The 15,916-nt window shown below is 45.7% G+C and overlaps 1 protein-coding gene across 1 annotated transcript; it reads right to left on the reverse strand.

Annotated features, from left to right (window-relative positions):
• Positions 1 to 7,131: 7,131 nt before the first annotated feature.
• On the reverse strand, positions 7,132 to 12,848 carry HEBP2 (heme binding protein 2). Its single transcript, XM_007467599.1, has 4 exons — positions 12,680 to 12,848; positions 11,931 to 12,066; positions 11,012 to 11,192; positions 7,132 to 7,416 (listed from the first exon to the last, which is right to left on the reverse strand). Exons 1-4 carry the CDS (start codon positions 12,776 to 12,778, stop codon positions 7,218 to 7,220), a joined length of 615 nt encoding a protein of 204 aa, XP_007467661.1. The 5' UTR covers positions 12,779 to 12,848; the 3' UTR covers positions 7,132 to 7,217.
• Positions 12,849 to 15,916: the final 3,068 nt, after the last annotated feature.

Genomic DNA, 15,916 nt, shown 5'->3' on the forward strand with positions numbered 1-15,916 from the left:
TGTTAGGGGAGCTCCAGAGAAGCCTTTGGTTTAGAGACAATTTAACCTCACTACGAACACCATACCCTTTCGAAAACTCTACCTGATGCCCCATGCGTTATGAATTATTTCCAATCTTCCTAGTGGGAACAAAAGCTATTCCCAGCCCCAAATGTGATCTGTGACTCATTTGTTCTACTGCTTTCCAGTTGTTCATTTCTTGGCAGGGATAGTTTCTTCTTGCACCTTCACAGATTAGTGCTCAGCCAAGACTCAGAGGGACTCGCTGCAAATCTACAGAGCGCTCTGTGTGTGTGGGCTCCTCCTCTCCTTTATTCGGCCCAACAAGTCGTAGCCACCTGGACGTCCCATAACACTGGCCCCTGTCTCCTCAACTCAGTGAGACCACTGGCCTCTGTTTGTTTGGCTTCCTCCCCGCTTCCTGCTTTGCTGCCTGGAAACTATACCTCCAAGCCATAAGCTTGAACACTCACTGGACTTCCCTTTCTTCCCCTTCTCTCAGAGATCACAGTGGTGTGCTATGGACTTTCCACGTCTGGCTCCTGTTTCACCATCATGGCCAGAAATGGATGTTCATCTGGGGAGCTTTAAAGAGCATTGCTCAAGGGAGTACCGTTTTACTTACCACCCTGGTTGAGGGAAAGGGGGTTTAGAGACTTACACTCTTACTTCACAGGTCAAGGAATCAGTGTGGGTTTATCCTACCTGCCAAGTACGTCAATCTTAATTATATATCCAGGGATTGGAGAAATAACAATGAGGGTTTGCAGACCCAGTGGACCCACTATAAGCCAAACTTTGACTAGTACTCCATTTATTTTCTAACGTCCACATGCTCCCACTCTAAAATGGGAAGGGGAACTATGATGACACTGAGTTTCTGGGTATCAAATGTCAGTTTGAATCCCGGTGTATCTGGATATTTTTCTTTCTCCAATGTGTAGCCACCTGAGTAAATGGCCATAGGACCTTTTGGAAAACTACTAGGGGAATCATTACTGTATACACTGAACTATTGCAGTGACCATTCCCCTAAGGGCCCAGTCAATGGGTTTTGAGTCTGGAAACTGGGCAAGGGATCACAGTTTTGTGGGGTTTTCTTGTAGGGTTTTTTTTTTTTTTTGTCGGGGGGGAGGTGATCTCAGCCCCCTGCGTATCCATCCTTGATCTCTTTTGATTATATCTAAAGAATTACCCTTATTGGTTACCCTCTCTGTTTTGCCCCTAGGAATGCCATGTTCTATTAACTACCTCCGTAAGACTTCACAGGTCAGGCCCCCTTGGCTGCCATTTTGACTTTGGTGTTTAATATAATTTACGCCCCCTTACTTTTGTGGTTAGCACTGCCAGCTGGGCTCTGCAAGGTCTCGTCATCACGCACATTGCTCTCAGCAAGCCAAGTTCCACCCCAGCCTTTCCAGCCAGCCCAGCCTGCAGAGGAGATCCTCCACAGAGTCCTTGGTGATGCTCACACGTCTCTCACCAGTGCATTCCTACTGGCCTTGGCAAATGATGGCTCCTCTGGGCCTTCTCGTGGAACACAATGTCTATGGACTGAATTGTGCCCACCCCAAATTTATATGTGGAAGCACTAGCACCCAAGGCGATGGTATTTGGAGATGGGCCTTTGGGAGATAATTAGGTTTAGGTGAGGTCCTGAGAGTGGAGTCCCCAAGGTAGGATTAGTGTCCTTACGAGAAGAGAAAGAGACCAGAGCTTCCCTTCCCTCTCCATCATGTGAGGATACAGTAAGAAGATGGCTATTTACAAGCCAGGAAGTGGGGCCTCACCAGGCACTGATTTGACCAGCACCTTGATCTTGGAATTCCCAGCCTTCCGAACTGTGAGAAATACATTTCTCTTGTTTAAGCCACTCAGTCTATGGTATTCTGTTATAGCAGCCCAAACAGACTACGACAAAAATCCTCTGATGGGCCTTGTTGCTGCCTATGATATACCCATTCCAGCATGCCCCTTCCGTGAGCCTTTTCAGTCCTTCCACGATTACCTCTTCCATCGGTTCAGGCATTTCAACATTTCTATCACTTTTTCAGGCTACTAGGTGCATCCCTAAAGCAGTGGGTTTGCTGTATCCCCTGGAGTTCTACTCATGGTGTTAACTCCTGTATCCAGAGCAATATCCCCAAGTCAATAAGCTTCCTTTATCCAGTCTTGTGTCCTGGCACCTTTGACTGAGCACCTTCAGAGCCTAGTCCCCAGGGTACTCTCCTGGCCCCTGCCAGTACACCTTGGCTAGGCTATGCGGCAAACTTTGCACGTCGTCCATCTCTTCCTTCATCAGGCCCAGCCTGGTCTCTGCCAGGTTATGCCATGACTTAACCTTGGGTAAATGCCTGATAGTCGGGAGATGGGGTGGGGACAGCTCCCAGAGGCACCTGTTGCCTTGTGGGGGAAAGACCTCTATATTGTCTTTCCTCATATTAGGGCAGGAGGAGGGAGAGAGGGTAGTTCTAGCTCTTAATGGGGGGAAGGGTGGGCCTCTTCCACAGGCCCAGAATGTTCAGAAACTTCTAGGGAGTCAAAACTGTTGGGGGCGTCCACCAGATGTCCCCATTTCATGTTCCAGGTTTGGTCCTGACCTTGACACGGCAGATCGGGCTTGGTTGAACATCCGTTGGTGGTTATTCCTTTTACCATCCAATCCTCATGCTGACCTTCTGCATGAGGTGAGGACTTCTTAGCAAGCTATGAAAGAGGCTCTGGCCCTCACATGTAGTTTTACATTCTTTGTTAACTGACCTCAACTTTTCATTATCCACCTGCAGGACAACAATCCAACTTAGTAACAGCCATTCAAGTCTACTGTCCTTGTACTCATTATCTACCCCACTCCTAATTTTTGAAGCTCCTGAATCATTCACCAGTCACTGCATTCCTTCTCACCAGTAAGCTATTCCATTTAAGGGATTAATAACTAGACAGCCTCATGCCATGAGCTGTGTATGTATGGCCTGTCCACAGGGACGGGGAACTCATAGCCAGCCAGGCAGTGCATGACCCAGTCCCCAAAATGCTGTCTTACTGTCCACAATCTTGGGGCCACACTGATACCAGCTGTGCCATTTCGATGCTGAGACGGAGTTGGGAGTACAAAAGGTGTATGGTGATGTCATACCAATGAAAGGAAAAAGGAAAAACAAGATTGGGCAGGGGAGCTGTCAGACGGCAACACAGATCTGACACTTTCTATGAGCCTGCGAGGGAGCTCTGGAGCAAAGACTGTTTATAGGAAGGGTCCCGAGTCGGACAGAAATGGCTAGGTCTTTGTACCACCAGCTTGCTCAGTCTTTGGCTGAAAGATGCCAGTAAAAAAGTATGCCATCAGCTCCTCCTGCCTCGCTCCATTGTAGGCTAGGTACCCCCTGAAAGTAGTGTGTCCTTATCTTGAAATCTGCAGTGGATCCTGAAGAAAGTCACAGCTGGAGACATAGGCTAACCACACCCCTCACAGCTGGGCAGCGGTCCTTTCATGAAGGTGGATCTGAGTGGCATGCCCCCACCCCGTGCTTGCCGGCCATGACTCCAAATCCCAGAAGAGATATGCCCATTCTTTGGCCACAATCAGAAATAAGTACCAGAAGTGACTGATGACAGCTTCGCTTCAATAACCTCGCCTCTGAACCAGGCTCCTAAATCACGCTCAGCAGCAGCGACCCTGCTCTGGTAACCGCACCTCCACAACTAAAGCTCAATCAGTTCCTAAGTGATTCTGAAAGCCCGCTAATCCTTGAACTCTGCACTTCCAGAAACTCCGTACAAGTCAAGAGTTTTCTGTGTCCAGAGACACTGTGTCCTGCAAGCACAGCGCTCCCTGCTCAGCAAGCAGTATGTGCAGCTTTGTTCTGGATACTGAAGGGGGCTTCTCCCTTTGACACGTCACCTCTGCTCAAAAGGCTTCCCCCGCCCCCAGGCTGTCATCTGAGTGGCTCCTTCTCATCATTCAGATCTCGTGTGTCTCTTCCTCCGGAGGCCTGGCCTGCCCGCCCACGTGACAGCCACTGCACTCCGCCCAGCCACACCCTATCCCACTGCCCCATTGGTATTTGCACTCTCTCGCTCTCCAGAACTGTACACTCCACAAGGACAGGGGCCCTGCGTGTCCTGCTCACTGTTGTATTCTCAGCTGGAAGGTGGACTGAGTAGGAGAGTGGAAGACGTGGTTGGATTTGATGGGTACAGCCACTGATGGGGGCATTTCTGCCTGTCACCATAGCCCAGCCCCTGGAATAGTGTGCAGAGCCTGCGACCCAGGAGGGACTCCATAATGCTTCTTGAAGAATGAATGAAAATAAATGGCATTCCAGTGAAATATTTAGGAGGAAAAGCAAGATTTTTAGAGGGTTAAGTGACGACTAGAAAGAAATGAATGAATGCACTCAGTTTAAAGAATTATTTTCAGGCTTTTAAAAACATGAAAAATCGACATACACGTAGACTAACGTGGATGGGTCTGTGGGAAGCACAGTGGTGGTGGTGGAGGGGTGTTGCCCACCTTAAATCCCTGCCATGGTCCCTGAGATACCTCCTCACAGCCTAGAGCTGCAAGGAAGCCTCTGGACAACTCTTTCCAGAGAAACTGGATAATCAAGGCAAGGGAGAAATGGGAATTATTGTCCTACGGGTCTAGGGGGAACTAGGATTTTATTCTGGGGAGCTGGGAGGATCAAGCCAAATCACAGCCTGGTGGTAAGCAGAGTGATTGGAGCATGTTGGGAGGGAAAGCCTGAAGATGGGAGAAGGCCTAATTGATGGAGCATGAATTAGACCAACAGGAAAGGTGGATGGTTTAGCCTCGGAAAGGAATCTAGACATGAATTTCCTATTGATAAGAGAAGAAAAATCTCAATAGAAATGTTGAGGGATGTTTTGTAGTCAGTGCCAGCCACATAATTAAAATAACTGATTCATTACTGTGAGAAATACTCTCTGGTCTGGATTAATTGAGGGCTGAAAAATGTATTATGATTTATGGACCAGGAGGGGAAAATGGGATACCTTGGAATGAATAGTACAAAATCGCTTTTGTATGGAACATGTTTCAGATTACAACTAAATGTTGGCAGTCAGACATATACTCTTCTCATCTAAAATGGAAGTTATTGCATAAGAGATGTCTATTTTTATAGGACTATGGAGTAAATATATAAATATTTACCTCATACCAGTAGAGGCGAGTACTGTGGACTTTCATTAGTAGGAGGGCTAGAAGGTGATCCACAGTTGGTTTTGGTAAATGAGCTAAGAAAGAAATTTAATTTCTTTTTGGCAAACACAAAAAGCAAAGAATAAAAAAATAATCAATGCAAGCAAATATCTTTGGAAAATAATTGCCTAAGACTTAAAAAATTATATCCATATAATAATTTCAAAACCAGAAACCTAGCTTGTTTTGTATCAAAAATTATAATCTAAAAGATATCTCTGAGGTCATAATCATGTTGATTATGCATGCGTGACATGCAGGAAGGACCCCTCAACACAGTCCTAGCCCACTGATGGCCTGAGAAAGCTGCACTCTAGAACACTGACTGCCAGTGGGCACAGTGGTTAGCAGTCTGGACCCAGAAGTCCGACTGCCTGGGATGGAATCGGCCTCTGCCCTTACGGCTCCAGCTGGGGGCAAGTTACCTTACATCTCTGTGCCTCAATGTCCTCATCTGTGAAATGGAGATGACACAAGGTGGCACACAGGATTGTTCTGAGGGTCGACTGTGGGAATTCAGGTGAAATGCTTAGAAAGCTACACCTAGAAGGCAATCCATAGATGTTAGCTATGGAAACCATTAACTCTAGGTACGTTGGTCTAGTGTACCCAGGTTAGGGAGATTAATTTTAAGAGGCACCATATAATGTTGGGGCTGCAGGGACCTTGAACATCATCCGGCCCCCCCCCTTTCATCCACTGGAGACCCAAACCTGCCACATAAGTGATCACGTGCCTGCTTGAACACACACAATGATGGAAAAGGGAAGTAATGTCATTCGTGGGCAGCTTTACCTATTGGGAAGTCACTGAGCTCCAAGCTGCTTTTCTCCTTCGTGCCTACAACCATCATCCACTAGGAGCCCACAGTAAAGCTATGACCTTCCCATGACAGGCTTCCAGATATCTGACTGACACTCTTCCCCAGGACAAGCGTGTTCCAATACAATTAGGTCCAAATTTCAACCTCTTTGATTTTGCAGCAAACCCCTCTTTGAATACTGAATCATTTTTATATACTGATTCAGTATATAAAAATACTGCATAAAATACTTTAAAAATTCAAGTGATTTTTTAAAAAATTTATTTATTTTTGGCTGTGTTGGGTCTTCGTTGCTGCACACGCACTTTCTCTAGTTGCGGAGAGCGCGGGCTACTCTTAGTTGCGGTGCGCAGGCCTCTCAATGTGGTGGCTTCCCTTGTGGAGCACGGGATCTAGGCACAAGGGCTTCAGTGGGCACGTGGGCTCAGTTGCTCCGTGGCATGTGGGATCTTCCCGGACAAGGGCCCGAACCCGTGTCCCCTGCATTGGCAGGCGGATTCTCAACCACTGCACCGCCAGGGAAGCCCCTCAAGTGAATTTTAAAAGTCTACGTTTGTATACATTTCTTCAGAAAAAACATGCCTCTCTTGAGTATCAAAATAAAATAGGAAGTCCCTAACTTCATACATTTATTTTTTGTCACGGAATATTAGCAACACTTTTGAGTATTGTGAGAGCTTTTCTCGTGTGTGGGGAGCAGCAGGCAGATAGGAAAGAGGGCTCAACAGAAAAAGTAACAGTGGCAGCTGCAAAAGACACTTTTTGTTTCCAACTGAACTTGAGTTCTCTAGGTTTGACAGGAGCCTTGTAGTTCCACACAGGATAAACTTTAACATTTTTATTGATAATATCTGGAGGAGGTAACATCCAACTGACACAAATCCAAGTAGAAATAAGGCAACATGATTGTGATACAGTGAAGAAGGGGGAAGTAACATGACGTTTCCCTGGAGCCTCAGAAATAAAGATCGATTTACATGTTTACAGAATACTGTCCCCTGTTGTCTGTGTAGCTAAAGCTTCAAGCATTAAAAAGGCACAGTGGAAATAAGCTCAATTCATAGTAGTACTCTCAGGTAGGGCTACTAGACACATTTTGCTTATGGGTAATGTTGACGTCTATGTTAAACAGAAGTTTTGCCCCTGGCAATGGACCTTCCTCTCATTTTCTCATTCCTTTTCTTTGGAGGGTTCTTTTTTCTGAATCAACCACACTTCGTTTTTTCTATCAAGCAATTCGAAAGGACTGTTGTAGCCTGCGGTGTAGTAAACCTTTTCATCGAAAACTTTTCCTTTTTCCCTCAAAATGCTTGCTAATGTCAAGAGTTGTTCTTGATTCTTTTGGGCACTAGAGAATCCATCGAAAGACCTACAAAGGAGAAAGTAAATGACCATAAATGGTTTTAATACTGATGTGAAGGTCAGTCTAAGAAGAGAAGTGGGAGCTGATACAAGGAAACCTGGATGGAGTGTGGTTTCAAAGCCCCTCCCTCTTGGCAGCTGAACTGACTGTTCCCTTCCTCTGTTTCCCAGGCTCAGTGTGACCTCACACGCACTGAGGGGACCCAGGAGGAGGCAATACGTTCCAGCTGTTGGGCAGATTTGGAAGTTATGCAACCTTGTGCTCTAACTCTGTGCTTCTCAAGCTCTAATGTGCATGCGAGTCACCTGGGAAAACGCAGGTTCAGGAGGTCTGTGCTGGGGCCCAAGAGCCTGCATTTCCAACAGTCTCCTGTACTACTGATGCTCCTGGTCAGAGAGCCACAATGAATCCCCCTTAGCAGCCTCCCTTTCAGTCTTTCCATTTTCTATCGAACATTTCCCCTTTCTTTTTCTCCTTAGCAAAAGGGCAGGCACTGTATTACAGATGTACATAAGTTTTGACCCTATATGGAAGAGATGGACGTTTTGGCAGCTCTATACAGTCTGAGAAAAGCTTTAATAGAGACAGAATCAAAGTGCTTGGGAACACTGAAGATATGATTACATCGGGGCAAGGTGTGTCTCTGAGTGGGGCCTGGAATGGAGTATAGTTTTGCTGGGCAGAGAAAGGGGAGGGATAAGAAAAGAACAAAAGTCCAGAAATACAAAGCAATTTCATAGTGAGGCATAAAATGAGGTCAGAAAGGTGAGTCAGGACTTCCCTGGTGGCGCAGTGGTTGAGAATCCGCCTGCCAAGGCAGGGGACACGGGTTTGAGCCCTGGTCCGGGAAGATCCCACATGCCGCGAAGCAACTAAACCCGTGCGCCACAACTACCGAGCCTGCGTTCTAGAGCCCACATGCCACAACTACTAAGCCCACGTGCCTAGAGCCCGTGCTCCGCAACAAGAGAAGCCACCGCAATGAGAAGCCTGCGCACCACAACGAACAGTAGCCCCCGCTCGCCACAACTAGAGAAAGCCCGCGTGCAGCAACGAAGACCGAACGCAGCCAAAAATAAATTAATTAATTAATAAAAGAAAGAAAGAAAGAAAGAAAGGTGAGTCAGAGCTGGAAGGAGGAACCTTGTACATCATCCTAAGGCCTTTTGAGATTATTCCAAAGGATGCTGGAAAAGCAGAAAAGTAACTTGATTAGATCTGGGTAAGAATATAGGCAGAAAGATGGGAACTAGATTGGAGAGAAGAGGGGCCAGTTAGGAGGTTGCTAAGAGGATGGGGATGAAAAGACAGTCAAAAGATTTGCATAAAAAGTGGGAAAATAGAAGTTTAAGTGTAGATTTTAAAGTATATAAACAAAAATACCCTGAGATTAAACCATGACAGCACACCAACCTAGCTGAGTTGCTGAAATGTAAACGTGATGAATTTGAAGGCTGAGAATAGGAAAAACAGACACAAAAACATTCCTAATATGCCTTCTTTAGCATAAGGTTTATTATCAATGTGCCAGTGGAAAAGATCATTCCTACCATTCTTCAGATAAGATGCAAGGTCTTGAGGGTATGAACCAGGCCCGTTCTGTTCAACAATGTCTACCAGGCACCTAGTCATTCCTGGCATGCAGTACCTTTTAAATCCCAGTTGTAAGTAGAGGAATCCATGTATGCACATGTATATAAAATAAAACGCTGAAGATAAATTGATAAATCTGTTCTATAATTTCAATCATGTTGACTGATGATGATAATTCTGCACCATGTGTTAGGAAACATCTCTGCTCCTAAATTTATTATTTATTTCCTTAAGGAATGTTCTGCCTAAAGGGAATCTGTTTCAGATTTCACTTCTTCCTGGAAATCAAATCTTGAGCCTCTTACTTAGAAATCATCTTTTGTCCTCTGAATGCACGTTGTTCTACAATGATCTATCCATGGCTTTATTCAGGACACAGACATATACTGAGCCTCCCCACACACACCTGCCTCACCAGCAGCTGAAGGATATGGGCAGAGTAACGTGTTGCTATATTCTTGAGAAAGTTACAGTCTATCAGTAGGTCATTAGAATTTAGAATCATAGCACCGAGTGGCTGGCTGACTGGAGAAATTGAGGAAGGCATCACAGACAAGGTACCAACTGATTTAAGTCCTGAAGGATGAAAGTAGGCTCTCCAAGAAGAGAAGAAAGAGGGAGCTGGAGCTGGTAGTAATATCATGCTCATGTTCTAAGTATTTTAGGTAAATTAACTCATCTGATCTTCATGGCAACCCTGTGAGATAGTAGGTAGGTACTGTGATTAGACACATTTTACAGATGAGATTTTTGTCAAGCAAAGTCTCAGTAACTTGCCTAAGGTCAAAGGTACAGAGACGTGGAGGAACTCAGCCTACTCAGTGAAGGGCGGGAGGTGGGGGGGAAGTTGTCAGGGAGACAGGTTGGGCCGTGTGTTGCAGGTGATGCAGTAGCCTGAACGGTCTGAATGTCACACAGAAGCAAGAGGAAGCCAACAGATTTTTAAACACAGTAACAGGTTGGGGTTTTGTTGCTGTCGTTTTGAGAACGATCGGCGTCCCAGAGTGGAGGGCCAGAGAGAGGAGACTGGTGGGCAGAGAGAACAGCTGGGAGGCTCTCAAAGAGGAACCTGAGTGAGACTGAAAAACGTCGGAGTATCTGGTGAGTGTCAGGCATGTGCCGAGCACTGGGGTAGCAAAGAGGACTTAGCTGCGGTCCCTGTCAGGTGAGGGCCCGAGCAAGTAACAGTGGTGAGGAAGGGAACGGAATCACGACCCTTTCTGAGGCGAATGGGCCAGATTCAGGGGCTGAGTGTGCTGCCGATGGCTACGACGGTCCTTGCTGGGGAGGCCGGCAGGCTGATTAGTCGCTTTACTGAGACAGGCACTGTAAGGTCAGAGTAAGGAACCAGTAAACCAACCAACAGAGGCAGTCACTGCGGGAAGCAGCTGCCATCCTTTGGGCTGGGGGAACAAAGGGAAGAGTTTGAGGCACAGGGAGATCAGCTCGGTGCTTTGTGACCGCCTGGAGGGGTGGGATAGGGAGGGTGGGAGGGAGGAAGATGCAAGAGGGAAGAGATATGGGAACATATGTATATGTATAACTGATTCACTTTGTTATAAAGCAGAAACTAACACACCATTGTAAAGCAATTATACTCCAATAAAGATGTTAAAAAAAAAGCACACTAAAAAAAAAAAATTAAAAAAGAAACTAAGAGTTGAGAGGAGGGGCACCATGCATTGTTTTAAGGTATTTTTCTCCAAATTTAACTAGAGGGCAGGTAAGGACAGTCTTTTGCTTTTGTGGGGGAAGGTCCGGTGTGTATTTGTATTGCGTCTTATCTGTGGAAGGTGTGCATCAGCCTTCTCATTAAATGTATTAGTTATTTCTTGTAAAGGACCCTTAGTAACGTATAAAACTAAGTCACTACGAAAACACCACAAAATGCATTAGACCTGTTTTTTGGAAGGGGGAAAAGCACAGGAGCTAAGCTGCACAGGAGCTAAACTATGAGTGCCTGCAAGTAAAACCAAGTCAGAAAAGCTATAAATTATCTACCACTTACCGTACAAACACCGTCATTTCAGCTCTGTCTTCAATGAAGACATCTGACTCTGAAGGCCTGGGGGGATCAGATTGCTGTTCAGAGGGGATATACAGGGAAATGGTAATGGTAGACTCACTAAAAGGACCTGAACCGGGCTGCACGTAGCTTGTCACTGGAGCTGTCATCTTTATTTTCATCTCTGTGCCACAAAAAATATACATTTAAATGCAAAGGAGACCATGAAAGCAGATTTAGTGTATTTATGACTACATTTAAAAACTTATTTTTTGACCTGAGTTTCTTGATTTACTTGACATAAATATTTAACCTTTAAGATAATTTTCATCTTAAAAAAAAGAAAATAAGGGCAAAATGACAATTATCCACTGCCCACATTAAACACTTTCTGTATTATTAATATTTTTCATTAATAAATTCCATAGTTTTAGGGATAGAAGGGGAAATGAGAGATCACATAGTCCAGTTCATTCTTTACTTTTACAATTCAGAAACAGAGGTCCCATTGGCTAAGTGACCTGCTGAAACATACATAGCATGAGAGCCAAACCAGAAGATATATCTCGACACCCTGGATCTTGTGTTCTTTGACCTTTCCTGCCTCCTAATGTCCCTTACTCTACCAGTCAGTCACCAAATTATCTCAAAGCATTAGCCATGAAGAGGCCTTAATGCTACTTACACAGAGGCCCAGTTCATCGAGCAGAATCACAAACAAGGAGAACAGAGGCTAAAAAGCACTGCCCAGTACTACACTCCTCTAGACGTCTCGGGTCGTGAGCAGAGTCCTCCTCTTCAAACATTAAGTCTTTGATGATCTGGTTATTTTTCTATTTTTCTTTCTATCAGCGAAAACTCAATAAGCCAGGGCACTCAACCACAATACAGTGTGTATAATTACAAGGTAAACTGCCTTCACCTTTCTCGTTTTTGCCTTGAATGTAGCCGTTCAGCCTTGTGAAGCCAGTCTGCATGGCCGAATCCCAGTCCATAGACTCAACCGAAGTGCTGACCCACTTCGCAGGTCCGTAGTGTCGGATCTCATAACTTCCAGGCTACGATGGAACAGGGGGAACTTGGGGAAGCAATTCTAAGAAGGCAGAACGTGAGATGCAACAGTACAGGTACCTCGATCTCGGGTCCACCTGGGACGGCCAGTCCAGGGGCTGCGCTCCCCTGGGGTCCGGCCGGAGGTTCTGGCTTCCCAGCACCGGGCAGGGCTCCTCCCCTGCGGCTCCCATCTTTGGATTAGAGACGCAGGCGGCCTCTGCCCCACAAGCAGGGGTAGGGAGAGAGACGCAGGCGGCCTCTGCCCCACAAGCAGGGGTAGGGAGAGTCGGCTCGATTCGGGTTAAAAGCAAGCAACTGTTCCGCCCCCGCCCGGAGGGTCCCATCGCAGGTTTTGGGACGTGGTCGATTTTTTTTCTTTTTTTTAACCCCAGAGAAAAGAAATTGAGATGTGGCCAGTACCTGGGGGTAACTACGGCTTACCGACCGCATCTTCCCGTTTGTGCAGGAATGGAGCTAGGCACTCTGACCATTTTTTAAAAAGTGCTTTTAAGTTAAACCTATGGGACCCTCCGGCCGCACTGAAGATCACCTCGAGGACAGTCCCACGCTGCCCACGCCCCCCGGCCCTCACCCTTTGCACCCGCGGGTGGAGCCTACCTGGGGACTCGCGTCCTCCGGGGCTTCCCAGCCCGGCGTCTCTGCGAGGGCCTCCGAGCCCTCTGCTGCCCCGGGATCGGGCTCCACCATCTCGGCCATGGGCGGCGCCGACACTCCGGGAAAGAGGCCGGTGAGCTGCGCCGGAAGGGTGCCACTCGGAAACGCCCCGCCTGCGTGTCCCCGAGTCCCCGCCCCGTAGACGCCCGGCCCCCTCTACACCCTGCAGGAGCCCCGAGTCCGCGGGGCACTGCGGGGCCCAGGCCGGGAGGGGGCGCTGCGACCGCGATCCCAACCCTGGTCGGCCGCTCCCCTGCGGGTCCCCCAGGAGACCCGATGGCAGGGTCTGCTTGGCCAGGCTTTCTTTGGGGGGGTTCTCCTTTCCCCACCCTTATTTTCTTTTTCTTTTTCTTTTTTTTTTAACATCGTTATTGGAGTATAATTGCTTTACAGTGTTGTGTTAGTTTCTGCTGTATAACAAAATGAATCAGCTATATGCATAGGTATATCTCCATATACCCACCCTCTTCTGTCTCCCTCCCACCCTCCCTATCCCACCCCTCTAGGTGGTCACAAAGCACCCAGCTGTTCTCCCAGTGCCATGCAGCGGCTTCCCACTAGCTATCTATTTTACATTTGGTAATATATATATGTCCATGCTACTCTCTCACTTCGTCCCAGCTTACCCTTCCCGCTGCCTGTGCCCTCAAGTCCATTCTCTACATCTGTGTCTTTATTCCTGTCCTGCCCCTAGGTTCATCAGAACAATTTTTCTTTTAAGATAGCATATATATGTGTTAGCATACGGTATTTGTTTTTGTCTTTCTGACTTACTTCACTCTGTATGATAGACTCTAGGTCCATCCACCTCATCACAAATAACTGAATTTCGTTTCTTTTTATGGCTGAGTGATATTCCATTGTATGTATGTGCCACATCTTCTTTATCCATTCATCTGTCGATGGACACTTAGGTTGCTTCCATGTCCTGGCTATTGTAAATAGTGCTGCAAAGAACACTGTGGTACATAACTCTTTTTGAATCATGGTTTTCTCAGGGTATATGCCCTGTAGTGGGATTGCTGGGTCATATGGTAGTACTATTTTTAGTTTTTTAAGGAACCTCCATACTGTTCTCCATAGTGGTTGTACCAATTTACATTCCCACCAATAGTGCTAGAGGGTTCCCTTTCTCCACACCCTCCCCAGCATTTACTGTTTGTAGATTTTTTGATAATGGCCATTCTGACCAGTGTGAGGTGATACCTCATTGTAGTTTTTTTTTCGGTACGCGGGCCTCTCACCGTTGTAGCCTCTCCCGTTGTGGAGCACAGGCTCCGGACGCGCAGGCTCAGCGGCCATGGCTCACGGGCCCAGCCGCTCCGCGGCATGTGGGATCCTCCCGGACCGGGGCACGAACCCATGTCCCCTGCATCGCAGGCAGGCGGACTCCCAACCACGGCGCCACCAGGGAAGCCCACCTCATTGTAGTTTTGATTTGCATTTCTCTAATGATTAGTGATGTTGAGCATCCTTTCATGTGTTTGTTGGCAATCTGGATATCTTCTTTGGAGAAATGTCTGTTTAGGTCTTCTGCCCATTTTTGGATTGGATTTTTTGTTCTTTTGTTATTGAGCTGCATGAGCTACTTATATATTTTGGAGATTAATTCTTTGTCAGTTGTTTCATTTGCAAATATTTTCTTCTATTCTGAGGGTTGTCATTTCATCTTTTTTATGGTTTCCTTTGCTGTGCAAAAGCTTTTAAGTTTCATTAGGTCCCATTTGTTTATTTTTATTTCCATTACTCTAGGAGGTGGGTCAAAAAGGATCTTGCTATGATTTATGTCACAGAGTGTTCTGCCTATATTTTCCTCTAAGAGTTTGATAGTGTCTGTCCTTACATTTAGGTCTGTAATCCATTTTGAGTTTATTTTTGTGTTTGTGTTAGGAAGGGTTCTAACTTCATTCTTTTACATGTAGCTGTCCAGTTTTCCCAGCACCACTTATTGAAGAGGCTGTCTTTTCTCCATTGTATACTCTTGCCTCCTTTATCAAAGATAAGGTGACCGTATGTGCATGGGTTTATCTCTGGGCCTTGTATTCTGTTCCACTGATCTATATTTCTGTTTTTGTGCCAGTACCATACTGTCTTGATTACTGTAGCTTTGTAGTATAGTCTGAAGTCCAGAAGCCTGATTCCTCCAGCTCTGTTTATCTTTCTCAAGATTGTTTTGGTTATTCGGGGTCTTTTGTGTTTCCATACAAATTGTGCAATTTTTTGTTCTAGTTCTGTGAAAAATGCCATTGGTAGTTTGAGGGGATTGCACTGAATCTGTAGATTGCTTTGGGTAGTAGAGTCTTTTTCACAATGTTGATTCTTCCAATCCAAGAACATGGTATATCTCTCCATCTGTTGGTATCATCTTTAATTTCTTTCTTCAGTGTCTTATAGTTTTCTGCATACAGGTCTTTTGTCTCCTTAGGTAGGTTTATACCTAGGTATTTTATTCTTTTTGTTGCAATGGTAAATGGCAGTGTTTCCTTAATTTCTCTTTCAGAATTTTCGTCATTAGTGTATAGGAATGCAAGAGGTTTCTGTGCATTAATTTTCGTTCCTGCTACTCTAAAGTTTTCATTGATTAGCTCTAGTAGTTTTCTGGTAGCATCTTTAGGATTCTCTATGTATAGTATCATGTCATCTGCAAACAGTGACAGTTTTACTTCTGCTTTTCTGATTTAGATTCTTTTTATTTCTTTTTCTTCTCTGATTGCTGTGGCTAGGACTTCCAAAACTATGTTGAGTAATAGTGGTGACAGTGGGCAACCTTGTCTTGTTCCTGATCTTAGAGGAAATGGTTTCAGTTTTTCACCACTGAGAATGATGTTTGCTGTGGGTTTGTCATACATGGCCTTTATTATGTTGAGGTAGGTTCCCTCTATTCCTACTTTCTGGAGAGTTTTTATCACACGTGGGTGTTGAATTTTGTCAAAAGTTTTTCTGCATCTATTGAGATGATCATATGGTTTTTATCCTTCAATTTGTTAATATGGTGTATCACAATAATTTGTGTATATTGAAGAACGCTTGCATTTGTGGGATAAACGCCACTTGTTTGTGGTGTATGATCCTTTTGATGTGCTGTTGGATTCTGTTTGCTAGTATTTTGCTGAGGATTTTTTTTTTTTTTTTTTTTTGAACAACCCAGGCCTCTCCCTGCTGTGGCCTCCCCCGCCGCGA

Source organism: Lipotes vexillifer, unplaced genomic scaffold (assembly GCF_000442215.2).
Source record: "Lipotes vexillifer unplaced genomic scaffold, Lipotes_vexillifer_v1.1 scaffold569, whole genome shotgun sequence".
Classification (NCBI taxonomy): Eukaryota; Metazoa; Chordata; class Mammalia; order Artiodactyla; family Lipotidae; genus Lipotes; species Lipotes vexillifer.

Bases quoted from the DNA above. Each gene is read 5' to 3' on its own strand.
- HEBP2 (XM_007467599.1), bottom strand. From the start codon at position 12,778: ATGGCCGAGATGGTGGAGCCCGATCCCGGGGCAGCAGAGGGCTCGGAG. The intron at 11,193-11,930 runs GTGAAGGCAGTT...TTTGTGGCACAG, and splicing joins TCAAGGCAAAAACGAGAAAG to AGATGAAAATAAAGATGACA. The intron at 7,417-11,011 runs GTAAGTGGTAGA...TCTCCTTTGTAG, and splicing joins GAAATGACGGTGTTTGTACG to GTCTTTCGATGGATTCTCTA.